Below are 23514 nucleotides of genomic sequence, written 5' to 3'. Positions count from 1 at the left end.
GTGGCCCCCCTGATCTCTGTAAGGACATGTCTAACCCTCTTAGACCACATGGCGGCCTGCACATTTGTGACAGGTTATGCGCGGCTCCGCATGAGGCCCCTCCAATCTTGGCTCATCGCGCAGTACCGGCTGGCCAGACATTCGCTGGACACGCTTGTCACCATCCCCCAGGGGGTATTGGATTCCCTCCGCTGGTGGCTAGCCCAGTCCGTCGTGTGTGCAGGGCTCCCGTTTCATCCGCCCCAGCCCTCGGTGTCCCTAACAACGGATGCCTCAGATCTCGGCTGGGGGGCCCACCTGGGAACCCTGAGGACACAGGGCCTGTGGTCCCCGCAGGAGGTGGATCTACACATCAACATGCGGGAGTTGAGAGCGGTCCGTCTTGCTTGTCAAATGTTCTCTCATCAGCTTCGAGGTTGTTATGTCGCGGTGTTCACCGACAACACGACGACCATGTACTATATCAACAAGCAGGGCGGCACCAGATCCTCTCCCCTATGTCAGGAGGCGATGCGGCTCTGGGACTTTTGTATAGCCCACTCCATTCACCTCACGGCTTCCTTCCTCCCCGGAGTACGGAACACGCTGGCGGACCGCCTGAGCAGATCCTTCCTCTCACACGAGTGGTCCCTTCACCCGGACGTCGCCCTCTCGCTCTTCCAGAGGTGGGGTTGTCCCCGCGTGGACCTCTTCGCGTCCAGGGGGAACAGGAAATGCCAGGCGTTCTGCTCCTTTCAGGGCCAGGAACCCGGGTCTATAGCGGACGCCTTCCTTATCCCATGGTCGACCCACTTGTTCTACGCGTTTTCTCCGTTCCCACTGGTCCACAACGTCCTTCTGAAGGTGCGCAGGGACAGGACCCGCGTGATTATGGTAGCTCCGGCGTAGCCCAGGTAACATTGGTACCCCATGTTGCTGGACCTGGCCATAGCCAACCCAGTCCCCCTGCCCCTTCACCCGGACCTGATCACCCAGGACCACGGCAGTCTCTGTCACCCGGACCTCCAGTCGCTGCACCTGACGGCGTGGCTCCTGCGTGGCTGACCAGATCCGAGTTACGTTGCTCTACCCCGGTACGTGAGATACTCCTGGGCAGCAGGAAGACTTCCACCAGAGTGACGTACTCGGCCAAGTGGAAGCGTTTCTCCTGTTGGTGCACGGAGAGGGGTTTCCTCCCTATGGAAGTTTCGGTCGCCAATATTTTGGACTACATTTGGTCCCTCAAGCAACAGAGCCTGGCGATATCATCCCTTCGGGTTCACCTGGCGGCTATCTCCACCTTTCATCCGGGTGGGGATGGCCGCTCGGTTTTCTCTCACCCGACGGTGACCTGAAGGGGCTGGAACATCTATACCCCAACGTCCGACCCCCTGCCCCTACCTGGGATCTCAACCTGGTTCTGGCTCGGCTCATGGGGCCCCCCTTTGAGCCGTTAGCGACTTGCTCCCTGCTCTATCTTTCCTGGAAGACTGCCTTTCTAGTAGCCATCACCTCAGCTAGATGGGTGTCGGAACTCCGGGCCCTCACGGTAGATCCCCCGTATACAGTCTTCCATAAAGATAAGGTACAGCTGAGACCGCACCCTGCCTTTCTCCCCAAGGTGGTCTCAGCCTTTCACGTCAACCAGGAGATCTTCCTCCCCGTCTTTTTCCCGAAGCCTCATTCGTCACGCAGGGAGCAACAACTCCACTCGCTTGATGTCCGTCGGGCTCTTGCATTTTATGTGGACAGGACCAAACCGTTCTGCAAATCCCTCCCAGCTTTTCGTGGCAGTAGCGGACCACATTAAGGGGCTTCCCATTTCCTCACAGAGGTTATCCTCGTGGGTAATGTCCTGTATCAGGACCTGCTATGACTTGGCTCACGTTCCTACGGGCCATGTGACTGTGCACTCTACCAGGGCACAGGCGTCGTCGCTGGCTTTCCTCGCCCGTGTGCCCATCCAAGAGATCTGTCAGGCAGCGACCTGGTCATCAGTCCACACCTTTGCTTCCCATTACGCCCTGGTCCAGCAGTCCAGAGATGACGCGGCCTTCGGCTCTGCAGTGCTCCATGCCGCGACTTCTCACTCCGACCCCACCGCCTAGGTAAGGCTTGGGATACACCTAACTGGAATGGATATGAGCAATCACTCGAAGAAGAAAAGACGGTTACTCACCTTCGTAACTGTTGTTCTTCGAGATGTGTTGCTCATATCCATTCCACACCCGCCCTCCTTCCCCACTGTCGGAGTAGCCGGCAAGAAGGAACTGAGGAGCGGGTGGGCTGGCAGGGGTATATATCAAGCGCCATGGTGGCGCCACTCTAGGGGGCGACCTGCCGGCCCACTGGAGTTGCTAGGGTAAAAAGTTTCCGACGAACGTGCATGCGCGGCACGCACACCTAACTGGAATGGATATGAGCAACACATCTCGAAGAACAACAGTTACAAAGGTGAGTAACCGTCTTTTCTAATATGCTAGTCCTACACCACTGGGGGGAGGGGAGGGGAGGGGAATTGGAGGAGCACAAGGGACAGAAAAACCCAGCCCCTCAGACCTTAATGAGCAGATTGAACGACTGCCTGTTAACCACCTAAGCATCATTTGATTGTCCAATAAACCTGCAGGAAACTCACTGCACCTTTCCAAAATCAAAACTGGAGAGAAAACCATAGGTTAAGCTATATTCCTTCCTTCCTTCCTGCATATTTCTGCCCATCTTTCACGGAATTAATGCAGAGTTAGGCTGAGTGTCAGTGCCAGAGCCATGCCCTGCACAGCTCTTAATACACAGATCAAATGATATCCTCCTTTAGGCCCCAGTTCTGAAGAGAGTTAAGCACATGCCTAACCTTATGCACTGTGAGTAGCTTATTGACTTCAGTTAGATTGCTGAAAGTGCATAAAGGTAAGTAAGTGTGTAAGTAATTGCAGTATCAGGGCCTTTGCTACTTTATTTTCCTACTGAAGTGATATTGCTATAGCTTTTATTGTGGAGGGAGCCAAATGACCCTATTACACTCACAGGAATGGCTATAAATGCATGCAAAGTCATCTCAAGACAATTAATTATTGCAACTGCTTTGAAATTACCTTATGGCTTGTGATGCATGTCAATAACCTTTTAAACCTTTTAAGACTTTGGAGGACTTCCCAAAGTGAGACAATTCTATTATTCATAGAATCTAATTTAAAATCTTAAAATGAGAGAGCCTCATTTAGATTCTGTTGTGGGTTTGTTTATTTTTTTCCTTTCAGTTAATGGGAATCTTGACACGTAGGAGAATGTTTGGCAGGGACACAAACAAAGCCATTCAAGTAACTGAGAATTGATTTTTTAATACATCATCTTCTTTCCATCATCACCCTCTGCAAAACTGTACATAATTATATTGAAAAAAATTGTATAAGATGCGTCTACTGATTAGCTATCTGTTTATGACAGTGCTACCTTAATTCAGCCTCCTTGTGTGTATGCACTATGATCGTGGGAGTGAGTGCTGAGTTCTGTAAAACTCCCAGTAAGACAGACCAGCTAATAGAATGAGTTTCCAGTTTGCCTGCATTTCACTCACAGAGCTTTATATTACATTGTACCAATCCATCCCGGTTCACAGACGGCTGTAAACTTGCCTCCCTCAAGTCTATCCAAAAAATGCTGCTGCAGTCATCTTCCTGGCTCCTCACTCTGGCCTCATAACCCCTCCCTTTGCATCACTGCATTGGTTCCCTCTGCTCCACCACATCACATCTTTAAGCCCCTCCATGACTTAGCCCCTCCTTACCTAGCCACCCTCATTCATCATGACATCTACTGTTGCCCTCACTCTCCCAGCATCACCAGCCTAAATATACCACTCAATAGGCAGCTTCATCCTCAAACATCTTCACACCTTTTCTTATGCTGTCCCTTACACACTGAGAAAAAAATCGCCCATACAGCTGCTATTTTATCCACTTTTGGATCTCTCCTGAAGTCTCACCTCTGGAAAGAAGTAATCTGAAACACCTGACCAGAGGACCAATCAGGAAACAAGACTTTTTCAAATCTGGGTGGAGGGAAGTTTGTGTGTGAGTCCTTTGTTCTTGTCTTGTGCCTGTCTCTCTCTCGGCTATGAGAGGATTTCTGTCTTTTGCTTTCTAATCTTCTGTTTCCAAGTTGTAAGTACAAATATAGTAAGGCAGTAAGGTTTCTATTGTTTTCTTTTGTATTTACATGGGTATAGTTGCTGGAATGTTTTGAATTGTATTCTTTTTGAATAAGGCTGTTTATTCATATTTCTTTTAAGCAAATGACCCTGTATTTGTCACCTTAATACAGAGAGACAATTTTTATGTATTTTTCTTTCTTTTTACATAAAGCTTTCTTTTAAGACCTGTTGGAGCTTTTCTTTCGTGGGGAACTCCAGGGAATTGAGTCTGTGCTCACCAGGGAATTGGTGGGAGGAAGAAGTCAGGGGGAAATCTGTGTGTGTTAGATTTACTAGCCTGACTTTGCATACCCTCTGGGTGAAGAGGGAAGTACTTCTGTTTCCAGGACTGGAAATAGAGAGGGTGGAATCCCTCTGTTTAGATTCACGGAGCTTGCTTCTGTGTATCTCTCCAGGAACCCAGGGAGGAAACACCTGGAGGGGGGAAGGGAAATGGTTTATTTCCCTTTGTTGTGAGACTCAAAGGATTTGGGTCTTGGGGTCCCCAGGGAAGGTTTTTGGGGGGACCAGAGTGCCCCAAAACACTCTAATTTTTTGGGTGGTGGCAGCTTTACCAGGTCCAAGTTGGTAACTAAGCTTGGAGGTTTTCATGCTAACCCCCATATTTTGGACGCTAAGGTCCAAATCTGGGAATAGGTTATGACAAGCACAGGCAAGTTTATTTTTTGGAATTTCATAACTTTTGAGTGCATGACTTTGTAACCTTAGTGTTCTTATAATAATTCTGTGTGTCAAGTATCAGAGGGGTAGTGCCACAGGATTCTTTGCTGCTTTAACTGTCTGTGTGTAACTCCCTAGGTTTTTAAAAAAGCAAACTGAAAAAAAAACAAATTCCATCAGGTGACATCATATTGACACCCACATGGGTACCTTAGTTTGAGTCTTTAGATCCACCGTGCAGACTGTTGCCACTTGAACTGATAGGGTAACTGATAGCAATAGTAGGTTGTCACCCTCTGTGTAGACCAGCATTAGAAGAGGGGATAAGGCTCCCACTTTTCAGGCAGGATTCACAGATGTCTGCTGACAGCAAAGGAATGATGCGATTCAGGAATCTTGAATTTCATCCAAGGCTCTGGAGGGGAGCTTTAGTGGACACAATCTCCTGCCTGTTTCCCCAAAGCTTGACACCTCCTATCCCATTCCCTCCATCCTGTCCCTGTCCCTTCTCTTCCCCAGTCCTGGCTTCTTGTCCCAGTCCCATTCTCTTTGCCTACCCAGTTACTGACTCTACTGCTTGGGTTTTTCATCCCTGTTTTCTTACCCAGCTAGTCCTTACCCATCTGGGCTCACTGTCCAAGCTCCAGTCCTCCACTGTCCTTGCTTCCAAATCACTCCCCACACCCCATCTCAGTCTCCTTGCCCAGCCAGTCCCAGTTGGCTGGCACCAGTCATCCCCCATTCCCTTGCTGGCTCTCACTCCCAGTCTCCTTGTCTAATTAGCCCTTGCCTCCCCTCCCACCCAGCTCCAAGTTCCAGTCTCTCCACCCAACCAGTTCCAGCCTCTCTTCCAAAATTGCCAGTCTCCCCACACATGGTTTTGTCTGGTATCGGACAGGAGTTTTTGATTTTTTTTTACAAGGTCATGCCAGTTGAGGTGGGGTAGTATGTTCTTAAAAATGGCGCCTTGTGGCAGCCTGACTTCATACACACCAGCATGACCTTGCATGTATGATGGAGGCTCACGTCATTCTGATAAGTGCCGGAATGTCTGATATTACAGGAACGTGTGCATGGACTAGTCCTAGTGCCCAGCCCAATCTCGCTGGGTGCAGATATAACAGGGATAGTTCTTCTGAGTGTAGTCCTGGGCTGAAATATGCTTAATTGCTCTGGAATATGGGGATCCGGCAGATTCAGTCTGGTCCCATATAGCATGAGCAGTGAGGATGGAAACTTCTGAGATTTTAGTTGTTAAGCTCCAGAACATCTCTATCAAGCATGTGCAAATTGTGATTTTTTTCAAAGGTTTATATCTCAGCCAAATATGGGTGGATTTTCATGGAGATGAAAATCATCCCTGACACTAAACTATCCACCTGCCCAATTTCAAGTCTCCACTCCGAAGCAAGGGGGGGTATTAGAACATTTCAGAGGCAGGGTCTCCAATATTTTAATATTTTTTCTCTAGCTTCCTTCTTAGAAACAGCTGGATCATTTGGGCTGAAATTTTCCACTAATATTTCAGCCCGAGGCAGAACCCAGCATGGAAATTTTTAGTCCAAATAAGTGTGGCAAAGTTATAAGCAACTGAAAACAGGGTCTTATGATGGGAAGTGTCAGGCAGCCTTATGGTCTACCAGACCTGCCTCTAATATTGTAACCAATTGTATGAGCATCTCAAACACTTCCAGAAAAGGAAGCTTGCACCCTGATAGTTATCATTATTACCCTACAGTACAACACAGAGGAATGATGGGTAGTTTTTAATTAATGTAGCTTTCAGGGGTTGATTTTTCCTGGCTAGGGAAAGAGATGGATGCCACTTCTAGCAAAGTTGAGGTCTTGGTCTCCTGCAAGCCAGGGGGCTTGCTCTTTCCTTCAGGCCTAAGAGTGTTAAGCTTTGCATGCACTAGTAGTCTGGGAGTGGTCTTGGGGGGATCCCCTTAGAGGCCAGTATATCCCCTCGCCCCAGGTTTGAAGGCTTGCCTGTGCCTGACACAGTGAGCCTGGTTCCCGCTGCCCCGGCAGGAGTAAGTGGGGGTGAAGCCGGTGGCAGTGCGGGGCCAGGGAAGGCGCAATGTCTGTCCAAGGGCGGGTGGATTGGAGCGGGGAAGCCGGAGAGCAGCCCCCGCACGCAGCTAATCGCGGTGACGGGCTCAGCCAGGCTCGCGCGGCCGGCAGCAGAGCGGCCTTGTTCCCCGGGCAGGCGAGCGAGGGAGAGCCCGGGCATTGCTGCGGGGCTTTGCCGGAGCAGCAGGCGGGGAGCGGGCGGGGATCACATGACAGCTCGGGCTGCTCGGCGGCTGCAGTGCTGGGAGCTGCCGCTGCCTGAGCCGCTGCCCGCGCAGACCATGAGAGGAGGCTGCGGGGAGCCGGGCTGCTGCCGGGGCGCCGCGATCGCACTGCGCTGGAACTGCTAACGTGCCCGCGGCTGCTGCTGGGGGAGGACCAGCTCCCCCCTCCTCCTCCTCCTCCGCAGCGCCACAGGGACCTGCCGACCCCGGGCAGCAGCAGCAGCCTCTCCAGCAGCAGCGGCAGCACCACCAGCAGCAGCACCATGGACCTTTCCTTCATGGCTGCACAGGTAAGTGGCCAGTCCCACCAGAGGCACCAGATCTCAGTGCCTGGTTAGCCCCCACCCATCTCTGCCTTCCCCACAGGATCTGAGCCCCCTTCCTCCCCCGAAACTCCACCCCCTCCCGCCCCCAGGGGCTGCCCGGCCTTAGCCTCCAGTCCGGAGAGCTTGGCAGGTGCGCGGGGGGGACACGGGGGGAAGATGCTGCTTTCTCCCCGCTGCTCCTGCTTGGCCCTGAGGCTCCGGGGTGGGCCGCGCCGGGCAGGGGCTGCTGTATTGCCAGAGGCTGCGAGAGGGAGCGGGGCAGGTGGATCGGAGAGGATGCATTGTGGTAACTGAGCTTCCCCCATTCCCTGCCCAGCAGGGAGGGTCCTTTTCCGAGTGACTCTGAAGCTCTATTTAGAACAGAGCGAACGGCGAGCACTGACCCAAACAGCTGGCAATAGAGGGAGTGTTTTGTGTACAGTCAATCGTGCTTAATGATCATTTAAATTGTACAATGTTATTATTTGGCAAAGGGATTCTCCTTGTGCTCTCTGGGGAAAGAAAACCAGCAAGATTTCAATGCCAGCCGGCACCCTTTCATATAAATAAAAAAAAATTACTGACTTGATCACAGAAACAGTTAATCACAATTCGTTTCATAACAATCATTAATAAAACCCAGTACAGTCGCTTTATTTTCTCAAAGACCTTCCAGGATATCAGTAGTCACCATATTAACAAGAGTTCTTATGCACAAATCAGCATACAGCACAACAGCTGTTTACACTGAACAGAGCTGCACTTCTGAAAATGGAGCTGCTGTTCTCTATAAATAGTTTCATAGTTGCCTCTCTACTGCTAGGTTTACATTCTTGCAGGGGCACAACAGCAGCAACATTAGAAGCAAAATCTTATTTTTTAGATGCCTATTGGGGCTCAGCTGGCTGCCAAACCATTCATTTATATTACATTACGCTTCAAGTTTATGCCAGGTGATTTCATGTTATATTGGATTATGTTGTATTCAGGGAGGAGGAAGCATGAAATATTTCCAGTTCTAATGTCTGCTGGGTGCCTCCAAGGCTGAAATATGGTTGTATAAAATCAATGGTCATCTCCTTATGCAGCCCTGCTTTCTATTATATTTATTTTGTTTTCAAATTGGAGTGAGAACAGTATTTTTCACCAGAGCCAGAGATTATTTTATCCCCTGAAATATTAATGGGAGTACAGTGTACAATTTGTTTTTCTCTCTTTAAGTGTGCGTTTGTGAATGTCTGGGTGTTTATGTATATTATTTTCTGATTCTGAAAACTGTTTCTGTATATGTCGTGTGTGTGCAAACGTATGACAAGCTGCCAACTGAGTTCTGTGGGGTAGTCCTATAAATGTATAATGAAATAAACATTTGCTATGGGGAGAGCAACTGAGTGGTTCCAGATATCCTCAAGGCCAAGAAAAGTCTGTGACCTGTGCGATACAGACATGGGTTTTTTGTATTGTTTTGTTTTGAAGAAAGAAGCTGTATCTAAGATATGCTATGAAAACACAGGTTTTTATGCCAATAGGGCATCTTCAATAGATTTTACTTTTAGGAGACTTTATGGTCATTTTTAGTGGAAGTTTTTTGTTTGTTTGGTTTGGTTTTTACAGAGAGGTGGGTATGATCTGCAAAATATGGAACTTTGCCAAAGGATTCAGCCCATCTCTCTTTAGAAATATACTAAGGGCCAGTTCTGGTCTCAGTTTACATCAGTGTAATGGCCTGGACACTCATTTTATGAGTGTAACAGAGCAAAATTTGGTCCCAAGTATGCTGTATTTCATTAATGGAATGGTAGTGTTCTCTTCTATGCATCCTCTCCCTCTCCCTCTCTACAGCCTGCATTTTCTTGATCTGGGTATCGGGCTATGTCCTCCTGAAGGAGGGCTGACCCTGTTGCCCAAAAGTGAAGTAGTCTTTTCTGTTTAGTGGGAATGTCCATAATAAGAATATTTTCTAAGCAATGCCCTACTGGGTGAGGTGGGGGTGGGGCTGGCGGGAATCAGTGGTTCATCTAATCTGCTCTCGTTCCTTCAACAGAGTTCCGTGTTGGATTATTCAAAGAAAATGGTCATGCATGCCAAGTGTCCTTGTTTAAGAGGAAATATACTTCTTTAGTTACAGGGTTTTCTATGGTTCCTATTACCATAGTCTCTGGGTGAGTGGACTTAGACAGGGACAAATGATTGTCTCAATGGACTGTAGGAGGAAAAGGTTAAACAACCTGGAGCTGTATTATCTTTTCCACATGGCCCCCCCGGTCCCGAAAATTGCCATGGCCAAAGGAGTCCCTGGGAGTGCAGCTCCAAAGCCATGCTGCCAGGGACCAGAGCCAGTATAGAGGCAGAGGGCCCCTATGGGCCTTCTGTGCTTTTTTCCAGGAGCCAAATGAATTCCAAGGGATCTGCCTATTGGGGAAAAAGGGGGAACTCCATGAGGAGATCCTTGTGCAGATTTCCCTTCATAAAACCCTTGTTGCATACGAGGGGATGATCGGGGGTCTTATGTGCATATTATGTAAATCCATTTTAAGGGTTGCTATGTTAAGTAGAGATGCCCAACTAGCCTTCACTGGACCTTTACCACAGCACCTCTTACTCTGTCTTCTTTCTGAACGAAACAATCCTTTCCCCAAGTGGAATTTCATACAGACAGACACACGTCTCAAATTTTTGTTGCCCTTCTTTTTCCGGCCCCCTTTTCCTGCTGTTTTTGTAATTCAAAGCCAAGACGTATGGTCTGTTTGACATAACGGCTTTATCCTAGGGGTTCCAATGCTTAGTGTTGTCATCATGTCACCTACAGTATTTACGCAACTCTTCATTTTTCAAACTACCCCTTGGCTTTCAATCTGCTTGGTGTGGCTGGAACCATCTGTGTCCATAGCGTCTGTGATGACATATAGTGCACTGAGTTGGTCCTGCTTGACAAGGAAAGTGAGGAGTTGGTGGTTAAAGGAGGAGGATGTGTGAGGACAGCAGATGAAATGGGGGCAGGAGGAGATCCAGTAAGATTGTGTTTGCCACTTTACTGCATAAATGCCCAATGCATAAATATTATACCTGAATTTTATGACAAGGTAGGCACTGCTTATGAGTGTAGAGCATAGTTAGCCACAAAGGCAAGGGTTAAATCTTAACTGAATTTCCTTGCTCTTGTGAGTTCATCAGGCCATCAATATTTCTGTGAGAGAGGCTTTATATATTGATCTTTAAGTAATGCATTCACACAATACATCAGGGATGGGCAACTTTAAGGTACAGAGGACCATTAAAACACTTTGTTTTTAGGCTACATATTGCATAACTCAGAAACGTTTTCTACATATAGCATGTTGACCAAACAAATAACTATATACTAAGAGTGTAAAACTGAAGTGTTTTTAAATATAAAAGCCCCTTACAGATCAACCTTTAATTAAATAAAACAAAGTTTAAACAAATCTTTCATGAATCTTTTTTTTTCAGTGTGCAGAAGAGCAGCAGATTAGAAGTTTTTCATTAATTATGTAACACATTAAGGGTGGATCCTTAATTTTCATGTTTGTTTCAGTGTTACAAGAGTGAGAGGAAGATCTTGAAAAATGACTAGAAAAGATGTTATGTCATTTATGGACAGCCCCTTTGTAAATGAAAATAACAAAAAATAATTGTGAAAGATGTTTTTGTCTTTGTTGCTTTTAGTCTGCCTCTGCTCTGCTTCCCCATGGACTCGGGCTTCACCCTGGGAGCAGGTGCCCATGCGCTGGTTCAAAAAAGACATTCAAATTTTGACCCAGCCCCACCCCTTCGTCATGCCAGCAAGGAAGAGAATCTGACATTACTCAACTCTGGTTATTGCCTCCCCATTGGACTCAACCATGGCAGAGAGAGGTGTGGGGGGGGAGGAGGGACGGCAGACTGGGGCTGGCCATCGTCAGATTGTCTGGGGCGGATGAGAGCCAATGGAAAGGCCGTAACCAAAGTCGGGAGGCATGGGACAGAGCCCCTCCCCCGTGTAAGTGATGGAGAGGTGGTTGGGCCAATGAGTGCTGTTGTGACTTGGCACATGGGCTCCTATGCCTAGTCCTAGGCTGTGCTCTGTTCCCCATCAACACAGGCTCCAGCTTCATCCCATGCCACTCAGCTCTGAATTTTTCCTCCCTGTTGGCAGAGGTGTGCCCTGCCCTAGCCCTTTGTAAGGGAGCCTGGCCAGAATCTGATTAGCTCTCAGTTCCCAAGCAATTAGACAGTGAGGGACAGTAAATGGAGCAGGGTGGTATGAGATGGCACTGGAGTCTGCGTTGATTGGTAAATGGAGCCAAACAGAGCGCTATGAGGCACCAGCAGTTTTATTAAAAGATTGCACCTCTCAGCAACCTGACTTAGTCTTAAACTCTGAGGCTGCAACCCTGCTATGGGTGGGACAAATAAAATGATCTGATGTACTGGATACGGCTAGTTGCCCACATGTACCATATAGCATGAGCCAAAGCCTGAATGGGTGAAGGCCTGTAAAACACCATGAAACAATAGTATATACCTCAGAGCTTCTCTGATCTACATACTTTGGTGGCTGGTATAAAATGGGTTAGCTCAAGTGACCTCAGTGGTACTAGGCTGACTTACACTGACATAAGATCTGGCCTCATTTAATTTACACAAATTCTCTTTCTCTTCATGTCTCAGTGAAAATGTAATGCTGGTAGTGAAGTTCCCTCTCAGACTCCAGTGTAACTGGAGCGTACCGAATACGCTGTTGGCCAAAATTCGCAAACTTGTACATCTTTAAAATTAGGCACCTATATTGCCATTTAGGCATCTGTATAAAAGACTCCTGGTTTTCAGAAGTGCTGAGCACCCAAAACTATTGAAATCAATAGGAGCTTTGAATGCTCAGCACCTCTGAAAATCTGACTACTTTTGTTTAGGTTCCTAAATACAGAGTTAGGCGCTTAACTTTGGACACCCATAGTTAGAAAATCTTGGTTCTAGTGCATTATTCCTATGTTCTGAAGTACTATACTTGATCACAACAACTAAGTCACAGTTGTAAAAACAAACATGTTTTGTGAGTCTGTGTCCGTGCTTTCTTACTGTATGTGTTCACTTATGGCCCAATTTTGCAGACCCGAACAATCATTACTCTTGCAAACATTCCCATTAATTTCAGTGGGGTGACTCATGCTAATAGGGTTTTGCATTTTAATATAGACTTCAAAGAGTATAGTTATGTACTACTGAAAAACAGTATACGAGATATGTTGGCATGCAAGTTTTGAGCTATATTTTACCTTTATGTGCTGTTAGTATATATATTTTACCTTTGTGTGCTGTGTGTTCACCTGGGAGCACATTTGTACTGTAAATAATCTTAGAAATAAAATTGGCTTCTCTTTATTTTACATAGTGATTCAGTCTTTCAAAATAATGGCCCAATTCTGTGCGGGGCTGAACACCCTCAGTGCCCAATGGGAGCTGAGGGCATGTGGGACTTTGCAGACTGAGCCCTGAATTCTGACTACATATCAGAAGGCTGTGCTGGTTAAAAAAACTGACTTAGTTTAGGGGGAAAGTGAAAGCAGCTGTACTAATAAAAAACAAATAGAAGAAAGAGGAAATTGATAATAATGACTATAAATCATAAGTTAGAAACCGAAGAAAATTGATAAGGGCAGCAAAAGGACACAAGGAAAAATCTATGGCAAGCAGAGTTAAGAACAATAATGAATTTTAAAAATATATTAGGAACAAAAAGAATCGTGACAGTGTTATTGGTCCATTACTAAATGGAAATGGTAAAATTATCAATAATAATGTAGAAAAGGCAGAATTATTCAATAAATATGTATTTGGGGAAAAACAGGTGATATAGTCTCATCATATAATGTTCATAACACTCCATTCCACTAGTATCTCTGGAGGATATTAAACAGAAGCTACTGAAGTTAAACATTTTTTACATCAGTAGGTCCAGATAGCTTGCATCCAAACATTTTTAAAAGAGCTGGCTGAGGAGCTCACAGGACAGTTTAATGTTGATTTTTCAAAAAGTTTTGGAGCACTGGGCAAATTCAAAAAGACTGAAAGAAGGTGACTGTTGTGGCAGTTTAGAGTAAATGAAATGACATGGGTAAGCCTGTCAGCCTGACATTGATCCTAGGTAAGATATTGGAGTGGCTGTTCTGGGACTTAATTAATACAAAATTAAAGAACGATAATGTTGTTAATGGAAATCAACATGGGTTTATAGAAAATAGAGCCTGTCAAACTAAGTGGATATATATTTTTAATGATATTACAAATTTGGGTGATAAAGGTAATAGTGTTAGATTTCTGTAAGTCATTTGACTTGGCACTGCATGACATTTTGATTAAAAAAACCTGGAACTATATAAAATTAACATAGTACACATGAAACAGATTAAAAACTGGCTGATAAGTCTGAACATGTAGTTGTAAATGGGGAACTGTCATCAAGCAGGTGTGTTTCCAGTGGGATCCTGCAGAAATCAGTTATTGGCCCTAGGTTATTCGAAATTTTATCAATGACCCAGAAGAAGACATAAAATCATCACTAATTAAGTTTGCAGATGAGACAAATTGGGGGAGAGGTAAACAGTGACAAGGACAAGTGACTGATTCAGAGCAATCTGGATTGCTCGGTAAACAACATGCATTTTAATACAGCTAAATGTACATATATACATTGAGGAACCAAGAATGTAGGCCATACTTACATGATCAGGGACATTATCCTGGACCCTATCCTCTGACAAAGATTGGGAGGGAGGTTCATGGTGGCTAATCAGCTGAACATGAGCTCCCAGTGTGGTGCTATGACCCAAAGAGCGAATGTAATTCTGGGATGTGTAAACTGGGGACTCTTGAGTGGAGAGGTTATTTTACTTCTGTATTTGGCACTAGTGCAACCACTGCTGGAAGACTGTGGCCAATTCTGGTGCCTACAGTTCAAAAAGGATGTTGATAAATTGTAAAGGGTTCAGACAAGAGCCATGAGAATGATTAAAAGATTAGAAAATGTTCCTTAAAATAATAGACTTGGGGAGCTCAATATATTTTGCTTTACAAAGAGAAGGTTAAGAGGTGATTGGAATACAGTCTAAGTACCTAAATGGAGAACAAATATTTAGTAATGGGCTCTTCAGACTAACAGATAAAGATGTAATGCAATCCAATGACTGGAAGCTAAAGCTAGACAAATTCAGACTGCAAAAAAAGGTGTAAATGTTTGATTGTGAGGGAATTAACCCCAACAGTTGTGATGGATTCTCCATCCTTGACAATTTTGAAATCAAGGTTAGATATTTTTCTAAAAGGTATTTTCTTTGAATTATTTTAGGGAGTTCTGTGGCCTGTGTTATACAGATCTGACTAGATCGCAATGGTCCCTTCTGGCCTTGGAATCTACGAATTATTTTGTCAGTGAACACAACCCAGTACCAGGCAAAGATATGTTTTCTGGTTTTGTTTTGTTTTTTGTTTGTAAAAACTCTGTAATTAGACAACAGCTTTAAGCGATTACAAACAATTGGTGAAAAAGAATGGTTATATGGTCTTCAGTGTGAAACATATCATTGTGATGGTACATGCCAATTGTATAACTAGTTCCAGTGAGTTATTTTTTTAGGATTTACATTTGCAATATTCCCTACTCCCACAATGATTAAAAGAATAGAAAAGATCGGAGTAATTTTTGCTCCATAGTGAAAATGAAAATTGGGGAATCCTGCTTTCCTTTCTTTGTATTTTTATTGCACTAAGTGCTAAGTAAACTGCTATTTTCTGAACCCCATCAATGTCCTTTGCATTGTACCAACAAAAAGAGTACCTGGTAAGGAAAAAACTAAGCCATTTAAGACTCTGGAGAATGTGGTCAAGGTTTTTAATAAGTTCATTGACACAAGTGTGATTTACAAAATTTAAATTATCTTTCTGTTCTGCCTGGTTCAAAAGATTTTTCTGTACAACTTCTGAGAATCCAAGGTCAAGTTAAAGTTAACTCTTAGGGCTGCAATTTGAGTTTGCTCAGATAAAGTACAAATTCTTGAGGTTGCTAGAGTGACTCCTCTAACCTTGAATTTATGCTAGGGCTAGGTACATCTTGTACTTTGTGCTCCATAGACATTAAAGTGCAGCTCAGCAGTGCACTGTGGAGGTTAAAGAAACACATTTAAAATAATATATAGCAGATTCTATTTTAATTGTTCCCACATTCTGTGTAGGATGTGAGTCATTCCATTGACTTTAATAGGTGTGGATCAGGTCCTTTTCACAGGAATGTGTTCTTTATCCCCAGTGCAGCTTAGAGAAACTCCAGGGCTCTAAATTGTGCCAGCTTGTTAATATACTCCATGGACTGTTACGCTAGCACAGGACTGCCAGATCATAGTGTGATCTTGCCATGTTCCCACCTCTCCAATCAACCCCTACCAGAGGGTCCAGGAAGTGATGCCAGTGTATAGCTATTATAAAGACATTATGCTATTTGAAGAACCTCCAACAATGAGATTATTCCATAGGGGCCTTTAAAAACCTTTATGGCCCCTTTACAGCAGCATAAAGTGGTCCCTGCATAAGGCAGAATCTTGACTACTGATTTTAGATGTGTATGTTGAAACCTGGATTCAATATCAGCTTAAAGAGTTAGATCCTGTTGACTTGCTTGGTACCTTGAATCGGTGTGTCTGATATTCAGGAAAGCATCACACTTGGGAACTTGTTCTTGTTTGGCACAAGTTCAGGAAAATGTTCTGAGCTTCAAAACAGTATATCATGTGGAAGAAAACAGATTAGAAAAGGTGATTTAAAGATGCATGAGTATCATATGTCAGCTTTTTAGACTTAAAAGCCAAATCCTCTTTGATCCTTGTGACATCCAACATTAATAATGCTACCAAGTGGATGCAGACCTTCCCTTATATGAAAACATAATGGTTTCAATACAAACTTGCATAAACATTTACAATATAATAAGGCACGATAAATTCCTCTACCAACTTTTCCATTTTCCAAAAGTTAAAGTGATTTTCAAAATTCAGGTCCAGACCCAGGTTTCAAATTCTCAAAGTTCAGGGCATCTTTTAAGATCAGGGGTTTTGATATGGCCCATTATAGAGATATGGGCCACTTGGGAAATTTAGGTACAGATCAAATTCCATCCTATTCCCCTTTACCACAGAAGTCAGTCGGGTTCAGATCCAGGACATTTGTTGGGCCCATTACTATATAAAAGGCTATCTGCTGCTAGGGGCTCTGGTGTGAGTAGTCTTTGGTTTGGCCTGTTTGGGATTTGATCCCATATGCGATTTATTTCTCTCATCAACAGAAGTTGGTCCAAAGAGAGAGATTACCTTACCTACCTTGTCTCATTGGAAATTACTAAAACTTTTAGGGAAGGAAAGGTGGGTGGGTAGGTGTATGTGTGTACTTATTGTGGACACCTGGGTTTTCCATTCATTAGTTTGTGTTTGTGTGGGGTTTTGTACATGTGCATGTATACACAGTTTAGTGAGAACAGTGCCTCTCTTTGCTGTCAGTTTTATGTGGCAATCAGCTAATAACTGAATTTTATGAAGCATTACAATTACGATTTTATTTCTGAGTCTGTTATGAATCACCACATCCCCTGTCACTACATTTTGAATCGTTGACAATTAGAATCCGAGTCTTTTTTAAAATTTCCTGCTAGTGCAAAAATGAAGTGGATAAAAATATTTGGAAACAGACATTGGTATTATCCATCAACACTCTTTAAAGAAAAAAAAAAAAAGGACTATTTCCCAGCATTGTTATGGCAGGAGCTCTGTCGGGGTCCCATTGTAAAGTGGAAATTGCAAGAGGTGGAAGTGTGGAGAGGAACCAAGATTGAAGAAGCACCACATGCTGGTTGAATATACTGTTCATGCTTATGTGCATATTTTCCCCTGCCCTAAGATCCCAGTACTGCCGTGTTCTGGGCACTCTTAAATGGGCTGAGCACTGTCAACTCCTTTGAAATCAATGGGAAATGAATTCTTGGAGTACTCCCTCCATTCTTATATTATTGTGTTCTAAGTGTACATAAACAGAGTTGCAACCTGTATTATTTAGAAAATTTGGCCCTGAGTTTTATGCAGATCTCTTTTTAATGGATGTAGACTGAATCTCACAATGCAGGGATAAAGTGCAAACAGAAAAGTGTGCTAAATTAGACAGACACTTTATGAAGAATGAATAAACTGACAAACTTTATTGGCAAGTAACATTCTTTGTGGGCTAGAAAGTTATCATTAGTTGTTTTAATTATAATAATCATTACCGTTGTTACAAGGATTTTTTATGGACCATGTGGTAGGGCCGGCTCACTCCTGTCCCTGTTTAATTCCACAAACAGCTCAGAGACCTTTATGCTGGTAAAAAACCTAGTGCAGTTTATTTACATTGCTGGTTCCCATTACCCTTGTATACTATACAGCCTTACACATAGGGAGCCCCCCAGCTTAATTAGCCTTTTAGTTCTCCTCAGCCCATCAATTAGGCCTAGCTCTTCTTAATGAGGTCTGCTCTGGAAAAAGCACAGCAGTTAGCACTGCAGTGACCAGAGTGCTGGCTTAGCTGCTGTTGCTCAGTACTCTGTTGCAGGCTGATACACTTTCTTGAGAATTTTGTGTGGCTGCTATAGGTATTAGACAAGATTCTGTGGCCTGTGATTGTTCTCTTTGCACCACTTCTCCACCACAGCATCCCCCCTAAGGCCAGTCTGCCAGTGGGAGAAACTGCCTGGCAGAATCTTTCAGTTGTGGTAGAGATGCAGTTGAGAATTAGGGAGCCAGTTCCGGCTCTTGATGCACCTGCTCCAATTCCTGTGCAGGACAACACTCAGCATAGAAGAGTTTAGCCCAATGACACAATTTTATTTTTTTTAAAGCAAACTATTTCTCCACCCTACTCAGAAAACCCCCAAACAAACCAAAACTTGGTAGGAGACGTAGAGCTACAAAATGAGAATCCATTCTACTGCTTGTTTGCTTTAAACTCCAGAGGTTCCAGGTTCGATGCCACCCATTGAGGGCGCTAAGCATAAGCAGACTAAGCAATTGTTTAGGGCAGTGCTCCTCAACTAGGAGTAACGTACCACTAGGGGTACGCAGAGGTCTTCCAAGGGTACATCAACTCATCTAGATAGTTATCTAATTTTACAACAGGCTACATAAAAAAGTACTAGCAACATCAGTACAAACTAAAATGTCATATAGACAATGATTTGTTTATACTGATCTATATACTACACACTGAAATGTAAGTACAGTACTTATATTCCAGTTGATTTATTTTATAACTATATGGTAAAAATTAGAAATACTGAAAAATTGCGTAATAATGTGCTGTGCCACTCCTGTGTGTTTGTCTGATTTTTATAAGCAAGTAGTTTTTAAGTGAAGTGAAAGTTGAAGGTACGCATGACAAATCAGACTCTTGAAAGGGGTACAGTCGTCTGGAAGGTTGGGAGCCACTGACTTAGGGCCTCAGGCAGCTCAAGGGGCCCCCTATTAATTATTATGCGTTTGAGGAGGTCAAAAATATTCCTACTTAGGACCCTGAATGGGCTAGTGCTGGCACTGCTATGATTTCACATAGTCCCTTGACTAGGTGAGATAATATAAAAAGAACCTGCTAAATCAGAGGTGCCCATACTTTGGGGCATGCCCCCTAGGGGGGCACAGAGGAACGTTCAGGGAGGGTGAGGCTGGGCCAGCCCCCATGGGGCACGGGGAGGAAACACTACGCAGCTCTGCTCCTGGCCCCGGTCCTGGCTGCCAGCTCCGTGCCTTGAGCTCAGCTCCTGGCCCACTTCTAGGGTCCCGGCTGCCAGCCCTGGCTGTCAGACTCATGCCTGGGGCCCTGGCTGCTGGCTCCATGCCCAGTGCCCCAGCCCCTGGCGTCGGGCCAAGGCTCTGTCCCTAGCCATGGGCCCAACCTCGGTCCCCTTACCCTGGTCTGTGTCCTTCTCTTCCAGAGCTGCGGCCCCACTCCTGGCCGTGGCTCCTGGGACGGGGTAGGAGTGGGAGACAGACAGGGTAAGGGATGGATGTGAGATAGAATGTTTGAGGACCACTGCCCTAAATGGCTTACACAGACCACCATGTAACCGGATGCCTTAAAAGAGAAAAGGTAAATCAGTGTTGCTCTTAATAAAAAAGTGCTTTCAACAGACGAGTGCTGTCATCTCACTGGAGGTCCACCCAGAGCAGCAGTAAATTGGCAACATTTGTGCCATTCACTAAGGGCCTGATTCTCCTCTCACACTCAGGGCTAAATCAGGACTAATTCCATCGGCATGAATGGAGTAACACCTGTGTGAAACTGGTATAAGTGAAAGCAGAATCTGGCCTGCATGTTGTTCATGCCAGAAGCACAAATAGCTTGCATATCTGGGATGTCTGTAATTCCCATTGTAAGGCCAGGGGCCAGATACACTCAAGGGTGCATTTTGGAGAGTTAAGTGATGCGCAGACCTTGCACTGCCCTCACCTGCGGAAGAGTAAATTTAACCTACAAATAGTTAATGCTCCTTCCCTGCAACCTCAGCACGTGGCCTGAAGATGTCTGGTGCTGAATGTTTGATGAATGTCCTCTCCACAGCTCTGGGAGAAAACCAGGAGCAGAGGAAAACATTCCCCACTGTGATACCTTGTTGCATACAAATACTCTGACGTGAGTTTCTGGGTGCATGATAGTCATAATTTGGTTTATTACTTGCAGCTACTGTACGCCTACACACAGGCTTACACCCACGCACAGCTTCTTTTATGTATGTCTCCCAGCAAGGCAAGTTTGAAACCACAATTATTCCTGCTCCTCGACTGAACCTTTCATCGCTCCCATTCAGCATTGAATTCTGCACTCGTCTACTTAACTAGAAAAAATTAGTTTTCCAGTCACTCCAAATGAGCTGGAAGCCTGTTAGGAACAGACGTTGGGAGGCAGAGGCAGACCAAGTGCCAGTTCTTTTGTTATATGACAAGCTGATTCCTGTGTGTTGAATGATCAAATAGTACATTTTTTGACCCCAAAACTGGCTTTTTTGCTGCTGCTGCTGTTCTGCTTATTTCTGAGAAGTGGTTATAATGTTATAAAAAGGGGAAACATCTCCGAAATTATGTTTGGCTTTTTAAACAATAATACTTACAACATTATTTATTCTCTGCTCAACCCACCAGTCGAGCATCAGTAAGGCACACGCTCCCCTGCTAGGCATCACAATTTGGGCTGCAGGAACCTGGAGCTGGCAGGAGCTGGTCGCACAATAGAAGCAGCATGTTCAGTCCTGCGGGAGGAGGAAGAACCTAAGAGATCACTAAAGCCACCCCCCTCTGGAGGGCGCTGCAGCATGCGCATGCTTGGAGCAGAGAGGAGTAACGGGAGAATGACGCAGATCAAAAAGAGTCTCCCCAAATAAAAGAGTTTCCAAGACAGAGCATCTGATGCTGAAGACTCAGAGGGGCTGGTTCTCTGCAGCTGATCTATGGCTCCAGTTGAGTGAAATACTTAAGCATGTGCCTCACTTTGAGCTTGTGAGCAACCCCATGGACTTCTCTTGTGATTAAAGTGAGGCACATGCTTAAGTGCCTTGCTGATTTGGGGTCACTGGCTCACAATTCTGGGGCTACATGTGATTGCTGTGATACAGTGGCCTGCAGGGCCAGCTCCAAGCTTTTTGCCGCCCCAAGCAAAAAAATTTTCCCATGCACCCCTGGCCCCGCCCCAACTCCATCTCATCCATGCCCAATTCCAACCCCTTCCCCAAATCCCCAGCCCTGTCTCCTTCCCTGGGCACACTGCATTTCCCCTCCTAACACTCCCTCAGGGAGGGGGGAGAAGCAGAGCGGCGGCGCGCTCAGGGGAGTAGGCGGAGGTGAGCTGGAGGGGGAAGAGCAGTTCCTCTGCCCCCCCGGGTTACTTCCTGTTCCCTCCCCATGCCCCCTACAGCCGCAGCTCACTTCCGCTCAGGGCTGGCTCCCAGCTTTTTGCGCCCCAAACAAACAAACAAAAAAGATCTGGAGTGCCGCCCCTTGGAACGTGCTGCCCCAAGCACATGCTTGGAGCGCTCGTGCCTAGAGCCGGCCCTGTGTTCAAAGTGGATGTAGGCTATCTGGACAATCAGACCAGAGGGAGAAAGGTCATTTTCCAGAGCCAGGCTTCCAATATCACACTGTTAGCATTTGCTAGGCCTGTCCCATAATCTACCTTTCTATGCCTGTGTCTTCAGACTGTATGAAAATTTTCTTTGAGAAAGGAGTCCCACAGATCTGCCTGGCACTTTTTGGATTTCCCACTCTCATTTCCCAACTCAGCTTTTGTGCTCTAGTGCAGAGATTCTCAACCTTTTTCTTTCTGAACCTCCCCTCTCCACAACATGCTATAAAACAGAGGTGGGCAAACTATGGTCCACAGGACCGTCCTGCCCGGCCCCTGAGCTCCCGCCCGGGGAGGCTAGCCCCTGGCCCCTCTCTGCTGTCCCCCCTCCCCCGCCAGGGCCACCCAGAGGATTCCGGGGGCCTGGGGTCTTCAGTGGCGGGGGGCCCCCGCTTTGGCAGTAAGTCGGTGGCGAGGGGTTCTTCCGCTCTGGGACCCGACGCCCAAGTACCCCCAAGACCCGCGGTGGGGGCCCCCTGCGGCCGAATTGCCACCGAAGCGGGACCCACCGCCGAAGTGCAGTCGAAGACCCGGCTGCACTTCGGTGGCAGGTCCCGCTTCGGTGGTAATTCGCCAGCAGGGGTTCCTTCCATGCGGAAAGACCCCCTGCCGGCAAAGACCGGGAGCAGAAGAAGCTCCGGGGGTCTGGGCCTCACGAGAGTTTTCCGGGGCCCCCGGAGTGAGTGAAGGACCCTGCTCCAAGGGCCCCGAAAATCTCTCGTGGGGGCCCCTGCGGGGTCCGGGGCAAATTGCACCTCTTGCCCTCCCCTCTGAGCGGCCCTGTCCCCCGCAGCCTCACTTTGCTGCACCACCAGTGTGTGGCTGGCTCCGGCATGGTAAGGGGGTGGGGAGCGGGCGGTCCCAGAGGGCTGTCAGGGGACGGGGGGAGGGGGCAGTTGGATAGGGCAGAGGTTCTGGGGGGGCGGCGGTCGGTATGGGGAACAGAGGGGGTTGGATAGGCGTAGGAGTCGGGGGTGTGTGTGTCTGGGGTTGGGGTGTGGATAGGGGTTGGGGTGGTCAGGGAGCAGGGGGGGTTGGATAGGGGGTGGGGTCCTGGGGGTCAATTAGGGGTAGGAAGTCCCGGGAGTGGGCAGTCAGGGGAGAAGGAGCGGGTGGAGGGGGTTGGATGGGTCAGGGCTTCTGAGGGGGGCAGTCGGGGTGGGAAGTGGGAGGGCACTAGGCTGTTTGGGGAGACACAGCCTTCCCTACCCGGCCCTCCATACAGTTTTGAAACCCCGATGTGGCTTGGGCCAAGAAGTTTGTCCACCGCTGCTATAAAAGCTCCACAGCGCACCTGTGCCACAATAACTGGTTTTCTGCATATAAAGGCCAGGGCTGGTGTTACGGGGTAGCAAGCAGAACAGTTACCTGGGGTCCTGTGCCACGGGGGTCCCTGCAAAGCTACATTGCTCAGGCTTCAGCTTTGGCCAGGGTGCCGGGGCTCAGGACCCTGGGCTTCAGCCCCGTGTGGTGGCGTTTCGGCTTTCTGCTCTGGGCCCCAGCAAATCTAATGCTGGCCCTGCTTGGCGGCCCCCGTGAAACCTGCTCGCGGCCCCCTAGGGGACCCCAGACTCCTGGTTGAGAACCATTGCTCTAGTGTACACAACAAACTAAAGCCCCGATCTTCAGAGTCTTACATTCATACCCATGCTTGGGTCTTTGAAAGATTTGGGCCAAAAGATGAAATTCTCTCATGTTTTAACACAGCCCTTTTGGAAGGACTAACAAGAGCCATTGCTTTGTGGCAGAGCTGCAAAGTTCAGGTTGGCCAAGGCGACCAGTAGCACAGATTAGGAGGGCATCTTTATTGGCCTATGGGACTCAGAGCCAACAGACATGGATTCTTGTCCTTATAGTGACACTGGTTCAGCATGTGAAC

At 46.5% G+C, this 23514-nt stretch overlaps 1 protein-coding gene across 1 annotated transcript in view; it reads left to right on the top strand.

The window, feature by feature from the left end:
- Positions 1–7223: 7223 nt before the first annotated feature.
- C4H14orf132 (chromosome 4 C14orf132 homolog) overlaps positions 7224–23514 on the top strand; it is a 74357-nt gene continuing 58066 nt past the window's right edge. The window contains exon 1 of the mRNA XM_030558811.1: positions 7224–7439. Within this exon, the coding sequence (XP_030414671.1) occupies positions 7413–7439 (27 nt within the window). The 5' untranslated portion in view covers positions 7224–7412. The remainder of the gene's footprint in view (positions 7440–23514) is intronic.

The sequence above is a fragment of the Gopherus evgoodei genome, chromosome 4 (genome assembly GCF_007399415.2).
Source record: "Gopherus evgoodei ecotype Sinaloan lineage chromosome 4, rGopEvg1_v1.p, whole genome shotgun sequence".
Classification (NCBI taxonomy): domain Eukaryota; kingdom Metazoa; phylum Chordata; order Testudines; family Testudinidae; genus Gopherus; species Gopherus evgoodei.
Note: the sequence above shows the minus strand (reverse complement) of the source record. Positions and strands in the feature narration are given on the sequence as shown.